At 30.9% G+C, this 18,873-nt stretch overlaps 1 protein-coding gene across 1 annotated transcript; it reads left to right on the forward strand.

Annotated features, from left to right (window-relative positions):
• The first annotated feature begins 4,815 nt into the window (after positions 1 to 4,815).
• LOC132190034 (gibberellin 2-beta-dioxygenase 6-like) lies at positions 4,816 to 6,901 on the forward strand. Its single transcript, XM_059604911.1, has 3 exons — positions 4,816 to 5,301; positions 5,703 to 6,024; positions 6,393 to 6,901. The coding sequence occupies exons 1-3, from the start codon at positions 4,841 to 4,843 to the stop codon at positions 6,627 to 6,629; spliced, it is 1,020 nt and encodes a 339-aa protein (XP_059460894.1). The 5' UTR covers positions 4,816 to 4,840; the 3' UTR covers positions 6,630 to 6,901.
• The last annotated feature ends 11,972 nt before the right edge of the window (positions 6,902 to 18,873 follow it).

Genomic DNA, 18,873 nt, shown 5'->3' on the forward strand with positions numbered 1-18,873 from the left:
ATTTTGTTCTTCACAACATTACCCTCGTTCCTCGTGCCAGCGTCCCAATTTATTTTAATCACGTGGATCTTTCTAACGTATGCAATTTGTATGAAAATGAGTGAAGTACATTAAAAATCAAATTATAGATTAAACATAAACCACCGTGTGATGACAGGCCGGACAGCAAGTTCTAAGAAATCATACGTAATATATTTAACCAGAAAATAGATTATGCTCCTGCGAAAGTATCTACTCGTTACGGAATCTTAGGTGTCAAAGTGTGGATTTCATATAGTAAAAAAAAAGAAAGTACGTCACTTGTGCAACCTATATTTGTACAACCTGTATTTGTATTTAATAATTATGGGAAAGTCCACATACCCTCCCCTCCCCTCAAACTACCACCCAATTGACAATGTTCCCCCCAATGACGAAATTACCTTTAGTAAAACAAAAACATAAATACTAAAACTTCAAGAAAAAACCTAAAACGAACAAACAAAAAAAAAAAATCCAAACGGTGGCCAGGTTTTTTTTTTTTTTTTTTTAAATTGAAAATTTTCTTTTCTTTTTTTAAATAAAAATTTACGCCTAAAAAAAAAAAGAATTTTCGTTTTTAAAACTAAATAATTTTTTTTAATAAAAATTTCAGTTAAAAAAAAATAAAAAGATTAAAAATTTTCGTTACAAAAAAAATTGTTTTTTCAAAAAAATATTATTTTTAATTAAAACTTTTCGTTTTTAATTTTTTTTTTTTTTAATTTATAAGGGTATTTTTGTCTTATTGAGAAATCTATATGGACATTTTTGTCTTATTGCGAGTCTTGGGGGGAAATTGACAATGTTTTTGTAGTTTGGGGGAGGGGGGGAACATTGTCACAATTGAAAGTTTGGAGGACATTGTCAATTGGGTGGTAGTTTGAGGGAGATATGTGGACTTTACCCTAATAATTATAGAGCTCAAATTTATTAACATTATTGAGCTCAAATTTATTAATTATAGTTTGAATTAAAAACATGGCACAAGTGCAATTTGTATTTTTATTTAATAACTATCTTTTGATCATGATACCACGCAATGTCGTATTAACAACGGGCGGAACTACCCGATAACCAAGCCCCCAAGCCATAAGGTGGTCCTTGCCCAACACCAAAGTTGCCTTCATTCATTGTCATTTCTTGTTAAGTAGAGAGATATGATGAGACTTCTTCCTATGTTAAATTGCATTATTGGAAGCTAAGCTTATAACACCAATATTGTAATTAATGGCGTTTTAATAAGACTTGGAAAATGTTAGAAATACAAAAAAAAATTATTATGTTCTTTACAACACGTTCCTCATTCCTCATGCAAGCCACCCAATTTATTTTAATCGCATAAATCTTTTTAGCATATGCAATTTGTATGAAAATGAATGAAGTACCTTAAAACTCAAATTATGGATTAAACTTAAACCACCGTGTGATGACACGTCAAACGAGGAGTTCTAAGAAATAATAAGAAAGTATGTCATTTTTGCAACCTATATTTGTATAAAGAGCAAAAAATTATTAAATCCAAACCCAGATGGTAGAGTTCTGCAACTTTCTGATTCAACCTGGCCACATCTGCTTCAGCAAGAGCAAATAGAACACCCTAATCGGCTATATAAAACAAAGACCCACCATAAGGGTGCGTTTGGGAGTGCGTTTTAAAAAAAATAATCTGCGATTTTAAACCAAATCGCAATTTTAGGGTGTTTGGGATTGCGATTTTAAAAACGCAAATTTTAAAATCGCAAAAAAATCTGCGATTTCCATAAGCTGATTAGAGGGTGCTTATTTGAAAAAGTGCGAATTTAAAACAAAATCACGATTTCTATTAAAAAGATATTTGGCGCAATAGTTACCTTTTTTAAAACGGGAATGAAAAAAATACTAAGAATACCCACCTAAAATATATTAAAACTTTTTTTTTTTTCTTCATCCTCTCTGTCTTGTTCATCCTTATTGGTAATTTGGTCATGAAACCGCAATTATATGCTAATATTATCCAAACACTCAATTGATAAAAAAGTACTTTTTAGTATGTTTTACCAAACGCCTGTGCGATTTTAAAAAGTAGCGATTTTAAAAACGCAATTTTTAAAAACGCAATTTTTAAAATCGCACTTATTAAAATCGCACTCCCAAACGGGCCCTAAATCAACCAAAAATTATTCAATATATACCAATTTAACCAATGGGTATCCCAAAAAAGAAGCTGTATTCTCATGGGTAGCATTCAAAACCGAATTTGGAGCAACCCAAATACTGTGGAGAAATTTTCTCGGTTTACAGCCTAAGCTCTGAAATTTTTTAGGGATTTTAGCTAAATCATTAAGTGGGTATAATCGAAAATCATCCATACATACTATGTTACTAACCCATAAATTTCCCTCAACAATTAGTCAATATAATTGAGATCGATCGATTAAATCAATAACATAATCAACATATTAACGCATATGTATACCTGAGGAGAGGAGATCGAAGGAGATGCAGAGGGTATAGCAGCCGGAGTACTGCCGGAGGGAGATAGAGTGACGGCCGGAGGTAATTTTGGCGGAGAGAGCACGACTGGGACACCGGGCGACAGAGGAGAGAGTAAGTAAGAGAGAAAACGACGGAGAGCTACTGGGAGGAAAAGAGAAGAAGAAAGAAGAAAGAAAAAGTGCGGCTGGGAGGAAGAAAAAAGAGAGAGGAAAAAAGAAAAAGAGGGACTGGCGCGTACACGTGCTTCTAATGCCCATTTAGTAACGTGTCAACTTTAATACGTTACTAAAGTTTTCGATTTTTTTTAAAAATTTATTTTATTTTTTTTTAAGTTTTCGATTTGGTAATTATCATTTAGTAACGTGTCAACTTTGACACGTTACTAAAGTTTTCAAATTTTATTTATTTATTTATTTATTTTTTTAAATTTCTATTTAGTAATGTGTCAACTTTGACACGTTACTAAAATTTTCAAATTTTTTTTTTTTTTTTTAAGTTTTCGATTTAGTAACGTGTCAAATTTGATACGTTACCATTTTAGTAACATGTCAACTTGACATGTTACTAAAGTTTTCGAATTTTTTTTTTTTAATTTTTTTTTATTAAGTTTTCGATTTAGTAACGTGTCACAAATTGACACGTTACTAAATGGTAACGTGGCAAAAAGTAATAAATAGTAGACACGTTACAAATTGTGTAGTTTTTTGTAGTGATTTGGTCTTTGTAGTGATTTGGTCTTATATATATATATATTAAAAAAGCAGTTGATGGTTAGCGGTTTAATTTCAAAAACCCTGTTAACCGCTTTTAAGAGCGGTTAGCAGTTAACGGTTAGTGGTTTCAAAGCGATTAATAAAAAAGGCATGAACACCCTATTACAATGTGACAGACATATTCCATGTATCTAATCAACAAGAAAACAACACATGAAATAAAACAATTAATGTTTTAAAGACTACATTCAAAAGTGGTTAGTGGTTAGCGGTTAGCAGTTAACAGTTAGTAATTACAAAGCGATTAATAAAAAATGCATGAACACCCTATTACAATGTGACAGACATATTCCATGTATCTAATCAACAAGAAAACAACACATGAAATAAAACAATTAATGTTTTAAAGACTACATTCACCGCCATAACGTACATTGTACCTGCACTCAAAGATATTTGTAAGTAGCGTACTGAAAGTTTTGCACAATAAAGTGAGCTTTAGTGTAATGTATAATTACTCTAAAAGAGAACACAAGTGGCCGACTCAAAAGATCTCACTAAAAGACAAAATGTGGACATCAAATAATTAAACACACCCATACTTTGTATGCAAAACTTGTCGGAGAGCATGGTGGACTATACTTAATTTGCACATTCTGCATATAGTATAAAATTTGTAAACAAAATTTGTACGAACGTTATGCGACATGACATGAACACCATAATACAAAAAAATATTTCTTTCATGAATTAAATGAGGGGAGTTTTCCACAAACAATGTTAAACTGGTGGCACGAAAACGTAATATAAAGAAAATGTATATATGACGTTATGAACAATGGAACAATTAAGAGCAAGTGCAATTTATGTACTATGAATTCATTAGTTTCCAACATATAATGATCACTCAACGAAAATTCAGGCTCCTTCTGATATCACATGTAAAATAAATCAACATAATATTCAATAAATTCGATCTTAAATCTTAAATATCATGATTCTCACAGTAAATTGATAAAAACAACATACGAGAATCCATGCATAGTAACAAAACCCTCTTTAAATCTTGTAAACATGTACCACAAAACAGTATGCCCTTCTTAATTAAGATATACAAATTAAGCTACTGGAAATTGCATATGTTTATAAGGTAAAGAGAGGACCTGTTTCTTTTTCGTCAAATTAGGAGTTTTAAAAAAAAAAAAAAAAAAAAAAAAACCAATTCTCTTAATTAATTAACAAACAATTTATTAAGGATTAAGATTCCATATAATATAACCTTATAACATTAAGATGGGACACTAAAACTTGCCTAGCTAGCCGATAAGTATAAAAATTTGCCTAATTCTTTTCCATTTTCAAACCTCACCTAACCACCCCCATTTTCAATTATCAATTATTAAAAAATAGTAATTCATATTCTTCGTGTAAGATCAGGAGACTTGTACGTTTTGGCACTTGTCAGACAGAGCAGTGTTCGATCGATCTAAGCCAAAACGGTGCGGAGGGACCAGGAGGACATGTGTCGTAATAGAGCCTAAAGTGGTCCTTTTTCCCCACAAATGAACATCTTCTTTTTATATTTATATATATGTTGTAATATTATATATGCCTTTGTAGCACTGCAAAACATGTCTGAATCTGAAGTTACAATGAACTTGGAGCTGGAGACCTACCCTCCCATGTTCCGGCAGCAGAACAACCAGAGTTGTAGTCATCAGAAAGTCGACGAGCCGGTCGGAGAATCGGAGCTTACTATACCTGTCATAGATCTCCATTGCCTGAGCCATGATGAGCTTGGGGGGGCATGTAGAGATTGGGGACTTTTTCGTTTGGTGAACCATGGAGTTCCCTCGTCCCTTTTGAGGCAACTTCATGAGCATGCCAAAGAGCTTTTCTCTCTTTCATTTGAATGCAAAAAGGAGATATTTTGTAGCCCTTTGTCGTACCTTTGGGGCACCACTGCTATTTCCCCTTCAGGCGCAGCCCTATTGACAGGCCCCCAAAATATCCATTGGGTTGAAGGCTTCCATTTTCCTCTTGGTCAACTCTCCCAATTGCAACCTCAACATCCTACGCTTGCTTCCTTCAGGTACGTACAACACTTTAATTTCTTTCCCCTAATTTGTCCCCTTTCCTTTTTTCTATTGTGGGAAGATATTATATATTGTGACAATTTTTGGAAGAGTCCCCTACTGATTGGACTGTCTAGATTTTATGCGCAGTATAAAAAGATTACATAAAATCTTATTAGATATATATAAAAATCCTTTTAAGTATAATTTGATTATTATTTTCATGTTTTGATGCAATATATAGTTAGAATAAGATTAATGTATTTATAAAAACATCATTAACAGCACAAGACTGCTGTTAATGATGTTTTGATTTTCAAATGTGGAAAAATGATCATACTCATTGAGATATCATGAAAAACAAAAAGCTGAGAGATATGATTTTATATGTAATATGTATATGCTTGACCATCACAAGACTGCTAGCGGAAGAATATGGAAAGCACATGGGTAGACTTGGTAGAACCATATTTAAAACAATGGTGATGGAGCTCAATCTGGATCCGGGAGAATCCGAGACCCATCTGGATGAATGTACAGGATTTCTACGTGTTTACCGCTATCCATTACGCTCAATGGCTAACTCTGCATGGGGGATAGAGGTGCACACAGACAGCTCGCTGTTGACCATATTGAACCAGTACGAAGTTGCTGGCCTTGAAGTCCTCAAAGACAACCAATGGCTCCAAGTTGAACCTATTTCCGACACGTTAATTGTCAACCTCGGAGATATGATGCAGGTGCTTTATTAATTACCATGCATTAACGCCTTAAAAATTCTATTTAGTAAACTGTTATACGATTATTACGAGACAGTGAAATTCGGTCTTTGAATCAACAAAAACTTTCCACTACCACGTCATCCCGATTGTATAATAGTCGTTGAACAAGTTACGTTTGTTCAGTTAATTGATTTTTTAAGAAATGCTTATTTACACTAGTTGATTTGGCATGTTTCATCCACTATTAATGTTTTTCTTTTCCTTTTTTAATTAAGGGGGATAGACTATGCCAACTTAGCAGAGATGTACACGAAATGGACGTCATAATACAAAGAAGCATTTCTCAAATTGTTTTTTAGTGTTTGATGACTCTTTGGTATTTGTAGGCAATAAGCAACGACAAGTACAAGAGTGTGAAACACAGAGTTAGGTTAAACAAAGATAGGGAGAGGATCTCTATTGGCTACTTTGTGTTCCCAAAAGAAGATAGTGTGATTCGGAGCTCCAAGTACAAGCCGTTTACTCATGGTGATTTCCGAGCACAAGTACAACAAGACATCAAGACCCTTGGGTTTAAGGTTGGACTTGAAAAGTTCAAGCTTACCCAGGCCTCTTCACCATAATGGGGTTCTGGTATGTTTTAATTTATCTTGTTTTTTGGGGTTTTTTTTTTCTTTTTCGTAATACTATTTAATTAGCAGATTGATATTCTATCTACTATCATACTTGAATCAGCACTTGTAAAAGAAAATAAAATTAAGGATTGATGATATTCATGTCATGTCATCCTAGTTATATATATATGGCAGTTGTATAACAGTTTGCGAAATAGCATTACTCTTTCAGTTGTAACGGAATTAGTGTGTGTACTTTTATCTTGGATTTGCTTATAATGAGATAATTAAGTTAAAGAATTATTAGAGGTGTGTAGATTATTGGATCTTTTATAATCTTTTTATTATCATTCATTGAACTTAATTTTGCAAGAAATTAAGAGTCAAAAGTTTATAGTCTGAGTTTTTGTAATTTCACTTCACTTGCATAAGTGAAAAATTTAGAGAGAGAAAAAAAAAATCAACCTTAATTCATACGTTACTTATCTTGTAAACCTCAAAAATTTACATTATGTAAAATCATAAAAACAGAAAAACTAAACACAAATTATGAAGTTCAAAAGTCATGATATTAAAAAGTTTATTTTTCAGGCTTTTCAACACAATATTAATTTCCTCTGCCAAGCAAACACAATCCTCGGTCTACATCGAGGATTTTAAATGACATATATATATATATATATATAATTTAACCAAGATTATAAAATGAATCATCTTTTTCAAATGAAATTGACAAGATCGTAACCCAACAGGCAAATATTGCTTTTACAACTCTTATTGTCCTCTTCATCAATAAAACATAATCTGGACTATAAAATGAATCAGATCGACTCGTAACCCGACAGGCAAATATTGCTTTTGCAACTTTTATTTTCCTCTTCATAAAAGCTCATCATTATGCACCTAAAAATATGAGTGCCTTACCATAGCACATTTCAACGTGCCAAGGTCGCCGAAAACATGCTTCAAAAGAAAGAAAAAGTCTCCAAAAAACAATCTTAATTTAAAAACTTCTAATGCTTTACTAAAAATTGTTGGAGGCCACAAAATATATTTAAAAAAACACATTTTGCTTTGTAAGATCCGTGTGTTCTTTATATGGATTCAATGTATAATGACTTGCAAAAATATTTTAATTAGAAAAATTGATTCCATGTAGATATAATATCATATTAAACAAATTAGTTGTATTTGTCGCTATCATTTTTTATGTTTTTGGTAGATATATTAATGCAAATAAGACCAAGTCTTGATAGACCCATAATTCATTTAACTATACTTTTTGGTTATGATATCTTTATGATATACAATATTATTTTTTCCAAATGTCTTTAAGTCGACAGAAAGCAGAAAATAATTGCAAGTTAGGAGTTGAAAGTTTCCAAATGTCGGTGGCCTGTCCATTTTCGATTGTTAGGAAAATGAAACCCGGAAATTAATTAATTAGATATTGAATCAACAAGAAAAGAAACAGTCATCGGCGTAGTGCGTGGTGGCCTGTCCATTTCAATCAAAAGGGTTGGAATTCAATGGTATTAATTATTTTATAGTGCATGGTGTCGCCCTCACATGGTCTAGAATATATATATATATATATATATATATATATATATATATATGTCACATGGCGTTCGTGGCACGTACAGTTGACACACGATGTGACAATATAAAGTTACGTGGCTTTCATTTATTGGTCTAAAGTGACACAACGTTAACTAATTGGACAATAAGTAGACAATGGTCATGCCACTCATAAACTCTTGTGTAATGGGTACTTTTCTATATGATTCATATGTTGATTGACTAGCTTACCCTTTTTCTTTTTCTTTTTTTATTGGGCTTTCGCAAATTCAATGAGGGACATATTTCCCCAATATCTCAGACGAGGGGTGGTAACTTGATAATGAATCGATGAAATCTCAAAACCTAATGTTCAAATGTCTTAACCCCGAATTGAAATAGAATCCAGTGTGTTAAGAAACCACGATGTGAAAACTTTCGGCATAGAAAAAGATAATCTCCTTTGTACTAGCATGGATAAATACTAGTACTTCTAATCCAATGCAAGGAAATTAGAAAACAAAGATGCATTGGACAAGAATTTGGGTGAACCAATAAGACCTTTAATATTACACATGCTCAGTAGTGGATGCAAAGGCCCCCCCCCCCAAATTTTTTTAAAAAACATTTTTTATGGTAATTTTTTTAGTTTTTTTTTATCTTAACCCATACTCTTCCTCTCCCGCCTCTCCTAATACGAATTTCTATATCCGCCACTAGTTAACATACTCATATAAAATACTACTGATTTATATTGAAATAATATGACTGTTACAAAAAGACAATCTCCCTTTAATCGTTTTAAGTTGTGACTGATGCCGCTGGAGTCCAAACACAAACCCATTGGACTCAAATTCTACCAATCTATTCCTTTATTCTTTTTTTATTATTTGATAATGTTTAGTGGACTGAATGGTGGGCTGGGGTGCTAGTTTCCAACCTTGGACCCTTTTTAAAAAAATAAATAAGAAATAGATGGCAGCCCAAATTTCCCAACCCCCCTCCCCCAGTTGGTGCCAAAGGTGCCAAGGAATATCCATAAAAAGGTACCAATAGTGTAAAATGAGACAAGGGAGATGATGGTTGTGGGAGAGACAAAAAAGAAAGACCCACATCAAAAGCAGACAATTAAAACAAACCTTTTTATGGGGGTAGACAAACAAGATTACAAGGTTGTGGGAGCCCCATGTACCTTATGATATACAAAGGTAGGTGGCTTTACCACAATTTTCATGTGAAAATGGTAAAAACCCAGTTCCCTGCAGTGGACAATTTTATGTGTTTGTTAACTTTAAACAAACATAACAACTTTTCCAGGATCATTTCTTAATGTAAAGCAAGGAACCACCGACATCCTTAACAAAAACTATTTACCATAATCCAGTTGTTCCACGACGCGCGCATTGGAGCACCAAATAAATTACCTCAAATTATATCATTGTTGATCATGGACAAAGTTTTTTATTATTATTATTATTAAATTAACATCAATCTTTTGAACTTTACAGATAGACGTAAATTTAATATATTATATTCCATTAATTTTTTTAACTTAATTTAGGTTTCATTTGTCAAATTACCACTTATTCCAAAAAGTTAAGCTGATAGGAATGAGTAAATTTAAGGGTGCATTTGGGATTGCGATTTCGCATAAATAATCTGCATTTTTAAAAGATATTACAAAATGTAAGGCGTTTGGCATTGCGATTTAAAAAGTACTTAATTTAAAATATAAAAAAAATCTGCGACTTCTATAAATATTCTAGAATGTGCTTATTTGAAAAACACGAATTTAAACTAAAATCACCATTTCGAATAACAAATATTTGATAAAAAAAAATATTTTTTAACATGTTTTACCAAACGCCTTTATAATTTTAAAAAGTATTGATTTCAAAAATACAATTTTCAAAATCACACTTATTGAAATCGCAATCTCAAACGGACCCTAATCAATACTTTTAATACCATTTGTTTTAGCGTAAATTTTTTTTTTTTTTTTTAATTGAGTGTCTAGTGCGGTGTAAACATAAAAGTATTTTTAGTTGACCAAAAAAGGTTAAACTTTTATGATGCATAAATGGCTTATGTTTTTTATCTGCTTACACCATTTTTCTCTGCTCTCTCACTTCTGTGTAAGGAATTGTGAGAGGATCCACGAGCAGGCTTTATAAAGAGCCTCTCACAATTGCATGTTCAGTCCGAGACTTGTTCAAACAAATAAATTTCGTAAGAGATCCTCTCATACTTGTCGGTCCAAATTACAAACAATATGACCAGAAAATTACACAACATCAACCCTACCATTAAAGAGTATTTTCGTCCGCAGCAAGCAGCATGGAAAAGTATAGACTTCGGTACTAACATGTTGAGACATGGGAGAATACAATTGTTTATATGGAAGAATTAAAATGAATAAAGGAAGGAAGCTTTATAAATAAAATAAAGGGAAAAATATAAAAAAGTCCCCCAAATTAACAGCCGTTTGCGATAAAGCTCTATAATGTTCAAAATGTACTAAAATAGCCCATTAAACTATCAAAATGTATAAAAAAACACCACTTTTTTTTTATATTCCTATAATACCCATATTCTTTTAACAAATAAAATACAAAAAAAAATTGTTAAAAAAAAAAAACAAACAATTTTTTTTTTTTTTTAAGAAATGGGCGAATAAATATAAAAAAGAAAATGATTTTTGGAATAAATAAATAATTAGTCACTGTAGTTAGCCTAAATTACAAATTGCTTCGTGTCGTATGAAAGTAAAATCAAAGGTTCTTGAGATATTCTCAAAAAAAAAAAAAAACAATTTAGTCCCTGAAATCAAATTCCGTTAAAAAATTGTTTTTATTCACAACTTGGTTTTTTTTTAATTTTGTATTTTTTTTAAATTTTGTTTTTTGTTTTTTTACAATTATTTTATTATTTTATTTGTTAAAATAATGGGGGTATTATAGGAATATAAAAAAATATGTGACATTTTTGATATATTTTGGTAGTTTGATAGGCTATTTTAGTACCTCTTGAATATTATGGAGCTTTATCGTAAATGACTGTCAGTTTAGAGGATTTTTTTTTTTATATATATATTTTTCCTAAAATAAAAGGTGCCATCAAACAAACAAATAAAAAAGTAATTTGTGCCCTCCCCTACTCATTTACTTGGAGCAAGAAAATAGTGGTCAACTCCCCTATAAAATTGTTTTATTGCTTGGATTATGCAATTACGCATTTTGAGTCCTTGTATGCAAGATTAGGAAACAAGTAACTCCTACTTTTTTTTTTTTTGTTATTTGATTTTTCAGCTTTTCTTCTCATTTTTGTGTGAAAATCACGTGTTTAAGAATATATATTAATTTAATATATTGAATTTTTTTTATAAAAAAATCCAATCTTTTTGTAAGTGCTGATTTGATGATTTATTTTTACTATTATATTATTAAGTTATATTATGTATGACAGTCGTATAACAATATACTAAATGATATTTAATGAAACCAATTTCATCCTTATTCAACAATTGGTACCTAATTGATGAAAATGAGGTGTCAACCACCAATAGGAGAAAATGACAAATAATTTTTTGGGAATATTATTTTTAGGACTATTTCATTTAATGGAGACAGACTTATTCCTCAACCTCTTTCAAAGGAATAACTATTTTTAATGAGGTGGCAGGGCAACCAAATCACGGATTGACTATTTTAATAAGGTAGTCAATCAATTTTTTTTGGTATATTTCTGCATATCAAACGTGGCCCTAATGCCAAGACCCATCTCCCATTATAATACACACATTTCTATATAAACTATTTGCTTCGAATTAACTTCACTTTCATTAGTTGATTTGGACTTTTTTGTACGATAAGTGCTCACGTAGATGACTTGATTTATAAAATGGTTCAAGATGCAGTAAGGGGTTCTTCATAAACAATTATTTTTTGATATATTTTAAAAATATAATTTTATAATATTCAGTTTCCAATAAATCTCACCGACATGCATAAATGAAATATTCTTGCTGTTTATATTTGACTCAATCCAATCGGCTGGGACCATGCACGCCTAATGAAGCGGATGTCACTAGTTTGAATTTATCTCCCTCCTTTTGTGTGAACATGTCAAAAAAAAAAAAAAAAAAAAAGGAAACGTGAAAAATTTATAGATAAATAAGAAACGTATGGTAAAAGAATTATTCTTAGGAGAATGCTAGGTGTTCTCCTCATCTTATGTAAATATTATTTTTTAAAAAAAGCCAAAAAAAGAAACTGTCTCTTATTTTTCTCACAAGATATTTGGAAAGAAAAATGTTAGGTGCTCTCATGGAGTTCTCTTGGTCCTAGGTAGATATTATTTTCTAAAAACACAAAAAAGAAATAGTTCCTTAATTATTTTTCTCACCCAATTTTTAGAAAAGAAAATGCTATCATGTGCTCTCCTGGTGTTCTCCTCATCTTAGGTGTATATTATTTTTTAAAAAGGCAAAAAAGAAATTGACCCTTATTTTTTTCACTTGATTTTTAAAAAATAATATACACCTAAGACCAAGAGAACACTTAGCATTCCCCTTTAAGAAAATAATATACTCTTAAAGAACAGAATACCTAACATTTTCCTTATTCCCTCTACTTCCAAACAAAAGATTTCAAAAAATACTAACATTATTAAATTGATCCTAAAAATAATTAACAATAAGGAAATAAATTCCCAAACTCTAAAATTTCAAAAAGTACGAAAATAGTAGTAACGAGGACTTGTAGGTTATGGGCTCACTATCATGGTGGCAGATTAATGGAAACCTGAGCCTTGTGGGTCATGAGCTGAGCTCACTATCACATTTGACTTTAATTAGATCTCCTACAACATTTTCAACAATTTCCACCTCATGATCTTCTCTTTAAACTCTTCGAGAATTTCTTGCAAAATATCATCTTCATTCTCAACTTCAACTTGTGATATCACTTGCCGGTAGGTATAGACGGAACCAAAAATTTTTATTGAGAGGGATAAAAGTATGAATGAAAGGTGAAGTATAATTTTAATAGGAGGCAAACTTAGTTTTTAAGCCAATATATGAACGCCTTGAGATCCTGTCACACGTAAGATATAAAACTACATACGGAAAAATAGATACTAAGAACTTACCGTTTCTCAAGATAATTGTAGTTATTCTTGGTTATCGAGGTGTTTTGACCATCCTTAAATGTAGTGTAACATATACTTGAATATAATGATTTTTAGCTGCTGATAGCTCCATATAAGAAGGGCAAGTGCCCCAAGATCAACAAATATAACTAGGAATTATACTCATTAACTCCAATGACCAAACTGGAATGATGATTATCCTAGATGCGTTTAGGATTGCGATTTTGTAAAAATAATTTGTGTTTTTAAAAAATAACGCAAAACGTAAAGCGTTTGGCATTGCGAATTAAAAAGCACTTAATCTAAAATAGGAAAAATATATATATGATTTCTATAAGCAGGCTATTCCATTTCTCGATCTATTTATCGGAAGAATAGCTATTCCATTTCTCGATCTATTTATCCGTACTAAATGTGCTCCAAAAGTACTTTACTTTGATAGAAAATGACAAATTTCATAATTTAATTAATATTTTAACACTCTTTCTCTCACATGCCTATGTACGATCGTACAACACGTAAACTATTTTAATTAAAATAAGGAATAAATTATAGAATCAAGGTTTGAATAAGACCTCCGTTCCGATACTATATTTAAACTACCACTTTTACCCAAAAATTTATATTATTAAAAAATGATAAATTTAATACTTCAACAAAAAGACAATAAGTAACAACTTCATGCCACAGAGTGGATTAAATGTGATGTCCATATTTTAACTTTCCAACCAAATCAACAAAAAAATGGCAAAAGAAAACTATGGATTGACAATTTCCATGGAAGTGGTCAGTCAACTAACATGTCCTATGGGCAATGGACTAGTTGGCCATGGACCAAACCAAGACATGAATATATGTTAAACATCTTCGAAGGTTCATCTCTTGGTCTTCTTCTTTTTTGGACGACAAAAATCTCCTCTAAATACAGGGGCGGAAACAGAATATTAGCAAATGAGGAACTGAAAAACAAAATTTAAAAAGTTTATTTCATAAAAACATATACTTTTGAGAGAGTTTTAAAATGTTGAGGGGCACCCTGCCTAAATAGATAGAATTTATGCACACACGAGGGAGACTATGGCTAGGGTTGGTAACATAATGGACTATTATTATTATTATTATAAATCTATACCCATCTATTTTCTATATTATCTTTTATATAATTTGATCATTCAGATACAGCCTATTTAGACAGCATTAATTGACTTCACGTCGCCACTTGCAATTACCTACAAACAAAAAACACAAAAGAAAAAAAAAAAAAATTAAAAAGTATTAATTAGCATGATTAATGTTCCAATCACATGCCATACAGTGTCCTAATTAAGTCAAACTTTGCCGGCTAAGTACAAAACAAAACCACGTATTATTGTTTTGTTTAGTGGATTTCCCACCTATTTTGGATTTTTTTTCTTTTCTTTTTTTTCCTTATTTTCCAACCTCTTAAGTTTAGTAATATATTCCAACATCTACATTTATTCGGGGGAGGGGGTTTGATAACCTTAAAAATTCTTAAATTATTTTAAAGTAATATTTTTTAGAATTTACTTTGATTGTTGGATTTTTCTGACTAATTTGATGGGTTTGATATATTAGCAAATGAAGAACTAAAAAATCTATATAAGTTCCGACTCTCCGCGCAAAAAATTTTTTGGTTCCGCCTCCGCATTTATTAATATATCAAAGTATGTGAAGGATGATCACATCATAATAGTGTGCACCCTCTTGCACCAAAATTTCATATAATGGTATATGTTAGAATATATTAAGGGATTTGATTTCAAATATTTGTTGTAATATTTGCTTTTAATCCTTGATATATTTGCTTTTATATTTTGATATATTTTTACAATACATGTTTATAGAAAAAATTGGAGTAGATAAATATGGTAACCAAATAATGTGATTTGATTAAGATCAAATCTGATTACAATAAAATCAATTAGATTTAATGATAATCAAATATAATTGTAAGAGATTACAACTAATTACAACAAATTTCTAAAATCAAATCCCTGGCTAAGAGACTCTTTACAACCTCAGCAAAACCATTTTTTAGTTATTTTGGTGAGGCAATTTAAGCAAAATGGCCTAAATGTCCAATTTTCAGCCTCATTACTTTAACAAAAAAAAGTAGTGAAGTGAACAGTACTCACCAAATTTAAAAAAAAGTAGTGAAGTGAACAGTACTCACCAAATTTAAAAATTATTATTCACTCACCTATTGATTAAACAACGGATCTGACTTACATGTTGCATGTATGATGTAGTTTAATCAACGGTTAAGATTGAATCTCTCAAAATCTTTTTTCATTTTCTCTCTCCCGTTAAAAGCTTCTAAAAGTAAATCAATTTTGAGATTCAATCTTAACCATTGCTTACACTACAGTTAAAATAACAGTATGTAAGCCAGATTAAACAACTTATTTATCTCTCTTCCTTTTTACTTTTTGTTTATTTCTTCCTTTAATAGTTAAAAAATAAAAAATAAACAAATCTTTGAAAAAAAATATTTAAATGGAGTAGTGAAAGTGAATTATTAAAATAGTGAGACTGCTGGGATGCCCTAAAAAAGTGAATTGTTAAAATAACAAAAAATGTAGGTGAATAAAATTTGGTGAGACTCCTAAAGATACTCTAATATATTCTACCAAATACGTTTCCGAGATATCTGTTCAGGATAGCTTCCTGAATACTTGTATCCATTCAATATGCATAACTCTTGTAAGAGTTACACCAGCCGTAAAAGAGCACCATTGCACGGAAATTGATCTCTCCGTTTTAAATTGTAAAATTGGAACAATTTTGTCTCATCTTTTGCCTAACTAACTCCTCTAATTTATATATAAATTAAGTATAGTAATTACACATATTATAGCATAACAAATGGATTAGGCCTTTGAGATAATGAAGTCTGCCAACATGAATGGTTTGGTAAAGAATCAGCAATCTGTCTCCCTTTTTAGGCTTTTACTTCCAATCAGACCGAGAGACACGGCATGTCGCAGTCAGGGACTAATCATCTTAAGTAGTTTCATCAATCTTTGACTCATCAATGGCTCAAAATTGTCCACCTCATGGTCTTTGGTAGCCTGAAAAAGACACCTATAATTTATGGAAGACTTTTCTTAGCAGCCTTGGAAGAACTGTTCTTGCTTTAAATTCAACTTGTCTTTTAGTTAAACCATCTCCCTCTCTAATGTTTGGCTGATAAATGTTCAAAAGACCACCAAATTCTCCATGAATCTATAATGTCAAACCTTAGCTTTTTTACTTTATTTTTCAATAGTTTCTCACCATTTTTAATCTTTTTTCACTATTTCTTTAGAGGCTTTCGTTTCCTTGCTGTTGATTTTTTTTTTTTTTTTTAATCTTTTTGGGAGTTTATAGTGTGCTATATATGAGGCTTTCGTAGTTCTTAATTTTTTTTTTTTTTTTTGGGATAAATACATTTTACCTTTCTAAACTACATAATCATTTGTACTTTTAACCTTAATATTTAAAAAGTGACACTTTATCCCTTCAAACTTTCAAATTGTTGCAATTCGACCATTCTGACTTTTTTTTTTTTTTTTTTCCAAAATGCCCCATCTCCAAGTTAAAAAAAATTAAAAAATAAAATAAAAATTAAGGGGTGGCCAACCACCCCAATTGGGCCTGGGAGTGACTTCGACCACCCCAGACTAGTTACCCCTTAATTTTTTTTTTTTATTTTTTTTTTTTAAATGTAACTTGGGATGGGGACATTTTGGGGGAAAAAAAAGTTAGAATGATCGAATTGCAATAATTTGGAAGTTTTGGGATAAAGTGTCACTTTTTAAACATTTGGGTTAAAAGTGCAAATAGGAGGATAGTTAAAGGTAAAGCGTATTTTTTCTTTTCTAAAAAAAAAAAATAAATAAATAAATAAAAAATTATCTCTCCTTTATATTTTGGTTTTACAAAACTTAAATTATTAGACTGTTTTCTTTCATTATTGGGTAGCGTGGGGTATGGGCAAGAAAATAAAAAAAAATAATATTTAAAAAAAAAGCTAAAATACGACCCGCTATTCTAGCATCTAGCCTTTTGAACGTCCTTTTATCGAGGCACTTTGCTTGTTACTTTAAAATGTTTTTTTTTTTTTTTTTTTTTTTTTGAAATTATAAGCACTTCTTTGTTGATCATATGAATTAACACTAAATGCAAGATTTTTGCAATCCACTCCCCAAAGTTTCATTTTTTTTGCAATTTGACCAATTTTATCCAAAACTTTTCATATTGCCCCTAATTTTTATTTTTTTATTTTTTATAAAAAAAATTAAAAAAAAAAATTCGTCATCATCTGGTCATTTTTTCACTCCCAAATTTGTTTTCGTTTTCATAAAAAAACAAAAAATAAATAAAAATATCAGGGGCAATATGGGAATTTTTGGATGATATTGGTCAAATTGAACAAAAAAAATTGGAACTTTGTGAGGATGGATTGCAAAAATTGAAACTTTAATGTTCGAATTGAAAAACACTGTCTACTTTGGGGGGGTAAACTATAATTTTCCCTTTTTTTTTGTATTATTTTTTTTTAATCTTACCTGAATATTATTTTCCAAAAAAAATATGAGAAATAAGTGGGGTAAGATTTTTTTTTTTTTCTACTTTTTTACAAAACACTAGAAGAATACTAGGAGGGACTGTAGCATTCCTCTTTACCAATAGAGTAATTTTAGTAGTCATTCTTATATTTTTATTGTGTTCCTTTAAAATTAGAGTAATGTTAGAAGCTACTCTTGTGACTTTTAGGGTGCGTTTGGGAGTGGGTTTTTAAAAAAATAATCTGCGATTTTAAACCAAATCGCAACTTTTGGGTGTTTGGGATTGCGATTTTAAAAACGCAAATTTTAAAATCGCAAAAAAATCTGCGATTTCCATAAGCTGATTAGAGGGTGCTTATTTGAAAAAGTGCGAATTTAAAACAAAATCACGATTTTTATTAAAAAGATATTTGGCGCAATAGTTACCTTTTTTAGAACGAGAATGAAAAAAATACCAAGAATACCCACCTAAAATATATTAAAACCCTTCTTTTCTCTTTTTTTTTTTTTTCTTCATCCTCTCTGTCTTGTTCATCCTTATTGGTAATTTGGTTATGAAATCGCAATTATATGCTAATGTTATCCAAACACTCAATTGATAAAAAAAGTACTTTTAAATATATTTTACCAAACGCCTGTGCGATTTTAAAAAGTAGCGATTTTAAAAACGTAATTTTTAAAATCGCACTTATTGAAATCGCACTCCCAACAGGCTTGTGATAGATTATTATTATATTTTGATCAAATAATAATTTTAAAAGCCATATCATTCCACAATTCCACAATGATTTTGTAATTGCAGTGGTTTTGTTATTGCAACCAAAGGGAGACAAGTTTATGGACAACCAGAGCCAGTACATGCGGAGGCTATGGGTGCGTTAATGGCGGCGGAATTATGTCGCGATTTGGGCTTTCCGGATGTCATTTTGGAAGGAGATTCCCTTCAAGTAGTCCAAGCCCTAAGGCGTATGAGC

Source organism: Corylus avellana, chromosome ca8, assembly GCF_901000735.1.
Source record: "Corylus avellana chromosome ca8, CavTom2PMs-1.0".
NCBI classification, from domain to species: Eukaryota; Viridiplantae; Streptophyta; class Magnoliopsida; order Fagales; family Betulaceae; genus Corylus; species Corylus avellana.